The 7,498-nt window shown below is 35.8% G+C and overlaps 1 protein-coding gene across 1 annotated transcript in view; it reads right to left on the reverse strand.

Annotated features, from left to right (window-relative positions):
- Window positions 1-2,965: 2,965 nt before the first annotated feature.
- Window positions 2,966-7,498, reverse strand: part of LOC125670824 (deubiquitinase MYSM1-like) — an 18,710-nt gene continuing 14,177 nt past the window's right edge. The window contains exons 15-16 of the mRNA XM_056164050.1: window positions 5,633-5,790; window positions 2,966-5,214 (exon numbers count right to left, since the gene is read on the reverse strand). Of these exons, the coding sequence (XP_056020025.1) occupies window positions 5,053-5,214; window positions 5,633-5,790 (320 nt within the window). The 3' untranslated portion in view covers window positions 2,966-5,052. The remainder of the gene's footprint in view (window positions 5,215-5,632; window positions 5,791-7,498) is intronic.

A 7,498-nucleotide genomic window follows, 5' to 3' on the forward strand; every position in this document is an offset into this window, starting at 1 on the left:
CCAGACTATAGCCAGGTCTGATTATCAACAGATTTTCAATTACTTCCCTCATTTTTTATGACATTGAATCCCCATCCTGGCCTAGGTTTGAAAATTGAATCTAAACAAGAGATGTTTGTAAAACATACATGCCCCCATGGTGCAAAATTGAAAAGGGTTATACACATGCATCATGTAATTGATAGTAGTATCACCAATTCAAAATATTGGGCAGACAATATCTTCCTATGTCAAGCGTGGACTGACCGTGTGCCCTAAAAATCAAATGGGGTCATCTACTCCTTATGCTGTACCAGTGTACTAAGTTTGGGGTCAATCAAGCAAATAATTCTTAAAATATTGGAGACAATATATTACTATGTCAGGTTTAACCCTTAACCATGTGACCTCAAAATCAATAGGGGTCATCTTCTCCTGAAGATGTACCAAGTTTGATGTCTGTCAAGCAAAGGGTTCTCAAGATATTGAGCAGACAGTATATTCTTATGTCCAGTTTGACCCTTGACCATGTGACCTCAAAATGAAGAGGGGTCATCTTCTCCTGAAGATGTACCAGTATACCAAGTTCTATGTCTGTCAAGCAAAGGGTTCTCTAGACATTGAGTGGTCAGTATATCCCTATGTCCAGTTTGACCTTTGACCATGTGACATCAAAATCAATAGGGGTCATCTATTCCTTGGGATGTACCAATGTACCAAGTTTGATGTCTGTCAAGCAAAGGGTTCTCAGATATTGAGCGGACAGTGTCTTCCTATGTCCAGAGTAGATTGACCCTTGACCTTTTGAACTGAAAAACAACAGGGGTTCTCTTCTACTCATAACCAACCCACACATAAAATATTACGATCAAGTGAATGATTCTCAAGATATTGAGCGGACAACATGTGGTCTACCAACTGACATACTGACCAACCGACAGGTGCAAAGCAATATGCCCCTCTTCTTTGAAGGGGGGCATAATGAGGTTGCCTGTATCTTGTTTGGATAAGTCTATTGTGTGATTCTTGTGAAAATATTTAGCTCTCTCAAACTAGACGATGGAGTTTTCTTATTAAAATTTATAGTATCATTGTTGCTATTTCATTTTTTGACCTCTCAAGAACCACTTGGCAGATTTCAACCAAACTTCCTTTTCAATTAATTATGTATATTTATGTAGAAGTATATAGAACATGAAGATCTGAGAATCACACTAATTAAGACTTCGTAAGAAGAGATGCACTTTGTTGGTGCAACGAGTTTCTAACAAAGTAAACTAAATGACTTCAGTTTTTGTGATAAAAAGTGGTGTTTATTTCTTCTTGTTCTCCTTTAAAATGTACACCCTGGACAAATATTTGACTTTTTAGCTCACCTGAGCTGAAAGCTCAAGTGAGCTTTTCTGATAGCCTTCATCTGTCCCTAAACTTTTCACTTTTTCCACTTCTTCTCCAGAACCACTTGTCCAATTTCAAACCAAATTTGGTAAAACGCATCCTTGGGTGAAGGGCTTTCAAGTTTGTTCAAATGAAGGGCCATGCCCCCTTTATAGGTGAGATAATCACAAAAATAGGGTGGGGGTCATTTAAAAATCTTCTCGAGAACCACTGGGCCAGAAGAGCTGACATTTACCTGAAAGCTTCCTGACATAGTGCAGATTTAAGTTTGTTAAAATCATGACACACCCCTGGGGTAGGGCGAGGCCACGATAGGGGATGAAAGTTTTACATGTATGCAAATATATAGGGAAAATCTTTAAAAATCTTCTTCTCCAGAACCATTGGGCCATAGAAGTTTACACTTACATGAAAGCTTCCTGACATAGTGCAGATTCAAGTTTGTAAAAATCATGGCCCCTGGGGCCAAAATAGGGATCAAAGTTTTACATGCGAATATATAGGGAAAATCTTTAAAAATCTTCTTCTCCAGAACCATTGGGCCATAGAAGTTTACACTTACATGAAAGCTTCCTGACATAGTGCAGATTCAAGTTTGTAAAAATCATGGCCCCTGGGGCCAAAATAGGGATCAAAGTTTTACATGCGAATATATAGGGAAAATCTTTATATATAGGCCAAGGTGACTCAGGTGAGCGATGTGGCCCATGGACCTCTTGTTTATGAGTGACATTAATAGTCAGTTTAAGGTCACAATTGTTTTGTCTAAATTGTCTTCTTACAAGCAACCTTTTTGGAGCTTCAATCCCCCCCTTCTATAGAGAGTTCAATCTATGAATCATAGACCCATTCTCTTGACTAAACTCCAAGAATTTCTAAATTTTGGTAGAAGCTTCTTTCTTTTTCATTTCTATCTACATGTATTCAGTTTGGTTGTATGAGGTCCAGGAGTTGAGAGTTTAAGAAGAAGTAATGCAATAAACCGTAAAGCCCTGTCCTAACCCCACAAGCCCTCACCCGTGTACGTTGGTATATTATGTACATGTACTTGGTTTGCTTGTTTATTCTCCAAGACTCTAGAAGATTTTTAAATAAATAATGTATCTTCACTTTACAAGTCATAAACCCCGTCACCCCAAGTCCAAAATTTTTTTTTTTTTTTTAAAGTTTTGATAGAAGATTCACAATTTGCTATTCTTGTATACCCAGGTTGTTTGATCTGCGAGAGTTAAGGAGGTTCTGAATAAATGAAATAAACAATGCTGATAAACATACACCTTCAAAAGACTTCTTTTTCTCCAGATTCTTTTGTATTCTTTGATCTTAATTAGATGTATTGCATTATTGTGCAGTTAAATACAACTAAACACTTACAGAATGATTGCATCCTGTTTTACACCGAGTTGGAGATATATTTCATCTGTAAAATGCCTTTTACCTGATATCTTCAATTGTTGCACCATCAACAGAAAGGACTTGGATAAATTTGATAGAAACAGAATATACCATAAAATGTTTGGAATGTTACCATGAAACAGAAATTAATTTGAATTTTCTTCCGACTCTTTCATAAAGAAATCAAGCAAAGTGCAATAACAAAGTTTTTAATACAATGACATAATAAATATTCAGCATGAAACTTTGAACACTTCATTAGTTGGACCTGCTTACAGAATAAATTGGATTCTTGTTATGAAATGCTTCTACAACACATGAAACTTTGAACACTTCATTAGTTGGACCTGCTTACAGAATAAATTGGATTCTTGTTATGAAATGCTTCTGTAACATGGATCACATTGATCGCTGATAAAGTCTATCAAAAACTTCAAAATTTTACCTTATGATAAATGTATACAACAATAGCTATTCAGTCATAGACATGCTTAACAAAATTATTTTCAGGGTGATATAACAAACAACAACAAAAAACCAAAAAAACATGCACAAGTCAATAGATTTTTTATCAGACTGTACTAAAATTAAGAGGACCATGGGCCACATCGCTCACCTGAGTCACCTTGGCTCATATCTAAAGATTTTTCCTATCTATTCGCAAGTAAAGCTTTGATCCCTATTGTGGCCCCAACCTACTCCCGAGGGCCACGATTTTTACAAATTTGAATCTGCACTATGTCAGGAAGCTTTCATGTAAATGTAAGCTTTTCTGGCCCAGTGATTTTTCAGAACATTTTAATGATTTTCCCTATATATTTGTATGTAAAATTTGATCCCCTCCTGTGGCCCCATCTTACCTCCAGAGACCATGATTTTTACAAACTTGAATCTGCACTATGTCAGGAAGCTTTCTTGTGAATGTAAATTTTTTTGGCCCAATGGTTCTTCAGGAGAAATTTTTAAAGATTTTAGTTATGTAAAACTTTGATCCCCTATTGTGGCCCCATCCTAGCCTCGGGGGTCATGAGTTTAACAAACTTGAATCTGCACTATGTCAGGAAACTTTCCTGTTAATCTCAGCTTTTCTGGCTCAGTAGTTCTTGAAGATTTTTAAAAGATTTTCCCTATATCTTTGTATGAAAAACTTTGATCCCCTATTGCGGCCTCATCCTACACCCGGGGGACATAATTTCATTGTAAATCTCAGCTTTTTTGGCTTAGTAGTTCTCAAGAAGAAGATTTTCCCTATATATTTGTATGTAAGACTTTGATCCCCTATTGTGGTCCCATCCTACCCCTGGGGGTCATGATTTTAACAAACTTGAATCTGCACTGTCAGGAAGCTTTCATGTAAATTTCAGCTCTTCTGGCCCAGTGGTTCTTGAGAAGAAGATTTTTAAATGACCCTACCCTATTTTTTTGCATTTTTGTGATTATCTCCCCTTTGAAGGGGGCATGGCCCTTCATTTGAACAAACTTGAAAGCCCTTCACTCAAGGATGCTTTTGGCCAAGTTTGGTTATAAGTTTGGTTATAATTGGCCCAGTGGTTCTGGAGAAGTCGAAAATGTAAAAAGTTTACAGACAGACGGACAACAGGCTATCAGAAAAGCTCACTTGAGCTAAAAACTATTGAAAAAGATCAATTTATGACAAATTTGAACCTGACAGTTGATCTTGGATTGCATCCAATAGTGACAAATTTGATGCATGACGTTAAAAACTATGACCTTGACCTTTCATTTAACCAAGTATATAGTATCTATCTTGTATCTAAAGATCAAATGTTATGACTAAGGTTAAAGTTGCAGACAGACAGATCAAAAACAATATGACCTTGAACTTTGATCTTGGAGGGTGAAAAAAATCTCTGGTTTGTTTGTCTATATTTCTGATAAAACAAATTCATTCTGAAATTTACCAGAAAAGTTTGGTAGTTTCTTCATATAATATGATTGGTAAAATACCTGTTCAGTGGCAATTTTTGAGAATGTAGATTTATGAGTGTTGTATTCTAAAGCACTTTGTCTATATAATTTAGTGAAGAATAAATAAAATTGCAACTTTTGATTTTGGAAGAGAAGTTTCTCACAAATTATCCTCGATGTAATTTTTATATAAGAAGGATTCTATAGTCTTTGTTTAAATTCTGGTGAATATGTTATCACCATGTTTTAATACATTAGCCCTATAGATTATTGTCGCAGGCGAATATACAGTTAAGTAGGTTATTGTTGCAGGCGAATACAGAATTGCAGCAACACAATAGTCAGCATGTGTCAAGATTGGGTGTTGGCGATCATTTCCTGCAGTTCTGCAACTTGACTTGGAACATTCCTCTCATTACTGAATAAAGCCGTAAAAATCTCCCTCACTATCTCTAAAAACTGAGTAGACTCATCTGAGTTAGGCTCCAAAGAGTCTTTCAAGGACTCAAGCATCTGCAAAATATCAAGAAATAATTGTAGTGGGTAAACAGAGAATATTTCTCAGTCCTCAATCCAATTCTAAAATATATGTAGTGTATAACACAGAATGATTGTCTATCCTCAATCCAATTTTTATATAGACAACGGGATTTTGTTCTATTCACAGCATAGAAACATGGGTCTAAACTCCTTACCAAATGTTTATCTAGACAGGAAGTAACACTGAGATATGGCTGTAGACTTTACCTTGTTTAGACAGGAAGTAACACTGAGATATGGCTGTAGACTTTACCTTGTTTAGACAGGAAGTGACACTGAGATATGGCTGTAGACTTTACCTTGTTTAGACAGGAAGTGATACTGAGATATGGCTGTAGACTTTACCTTGTTTAGACAGGAAGTGATACTGAGATATGGCTGCAGACTTTACCTTGTTTAGACAGGAAGTGATACTGAGATATGGCTGTAAAAGCTCCACACGGTTTCTGTCAAGGCTGTATTTCTCTGCCAATGTTTTAATGCTGCGTATCACTAACTCAGACTGCAAGGACTGCATGATCATCCCATAGTTAAACGAGAATGGTACATCTGTAAAAAACGTCAGAAAAAAATAATCATCCCATAATTAAACCAGAACAGTATGTCTGTAAAAAAATTACCATCTCAAAGTTAATGTGGGTAAAAATGACCATCTCACAGTTAATGTGGGTAAACATGACCATCTCACAGTTAATGTGGGAAAACATGACCATCTCATAGTTAATGTGGGTAAACATGACCATCTCATAGTTAATGTGGGTAAAAATGACCATCTCATAGTTAATGTGGGAAAATATTACCATCTCATAGTTAATGTGGGAAAACATGACCATCTCATAGTTAATGTGGGAAAACATGACCATCTCATAGTTAATTTGGGAAAACATGACCATCTCATAGTTAATGTGGGAAAACATGACCATCTCATAGTTAATCTGGGTAAAAATGACCATATCATAGTTAATGTGAGTAAAAATGACCATCTCATAATTAATGTGGGTAAAAATGACCATCTCATAGTTAATGTGGGAAAACATTACCATCTCATAGTTAATGTGGGTAAACATGACCATCTCATAGTTAATGTGGGAAACATGACCATCTCATAGTTAATGTGGGTACAAATTACCATCTCATAGTTGATTTGGGAAAACATTGCCATCTCATAGTTAATGTGGGAAAACATGACCATCTCATAGTTAATGTGGGTAAAAATGACCATCTCATAGTTAATGTGGGAAAACATGACCATCTCATAGTTAATGTGGGTACAAATTACCATCTCATAGTTAATGTGGGTAAAAATGACCATCTCATAGTTAATGTGGGTAAAAATGACCATCTCATAGTTAATGTGGGAAAACATGACCATCTCATAGTTAATGTGGGTAAAAATGACCATCTCATAGTTAATGTGGGTAAAAATGACCATCTCATAGTTAATGTGGGAAAACATGACCATCTCATAGTTAATGTGGGAAAACATTACCATCTCATAGTTAATGTGGGTAAACATGACCATCTCATAGTTAATGTGGGAAAACATGACCATCTCATAATTAATGTGGGTAAAAATCACCATATCATAGTTAATGTGGGTAAAAATGACCACCTCATAGTTAATTTGGGAAAACATTACCATCTCATAGTTAATGTGGGAAAACATTACCATCTCATAGTTAATGTGGGTAAAAATGACCATTTCATAGTTAATGTGGGTAAAAATTACCATCTCATAGTTAATGTGGGAAAACATTACCATCTCATAGTTAATGTGGGTAAACATGACCATCTCATAGTTAATGTGGGAAAACATGACCATCTCATAATTAATGTGGGTAAAAATCACCATCTCATAGTTAATGTTGGTAAAAATGACCACCTCATAGTTAATTTGGGAAAACATTACCATCTCATAAATACTGTGGGAAAACATTACCATCTCATAGTTAATGTGGGGAAACATTACCATCTCATAGTTAATGTGGGAAAACATTACCATCTCATAGTTAATGTGGGTAAAAATGACCATCTCATAGTTAATGTGGGTAAAAATGACCATCTCATAGTTAATGTGGGTAAACATTACCATCTCATAGTTAATGTGGGTAAACATTACCATCTCATAGTTAATGTGGGTAAAAATGACCATCTCATAGTTAATGTGGGTAAACATGACCATCTCATAGTTAATGTGGGTAAACATGACCATCTCATAGTTAATGTGGGTAAACATTACCATCTCATAGTTAATGAG

Source organism: Ostrea edulis, chromosome 4 (genome assembly GCF_947568905.1).
Source record: "Ostrea edulis chromosome 4, xbOstEdul1.1, whole genome shotgun sequence".
Lineage (NCBI taxonomy): Eukaryota > Metazoa > Mollusca > Bivalvia > Ostreida > Ostreidae > Ostrea > Ostrea edulis.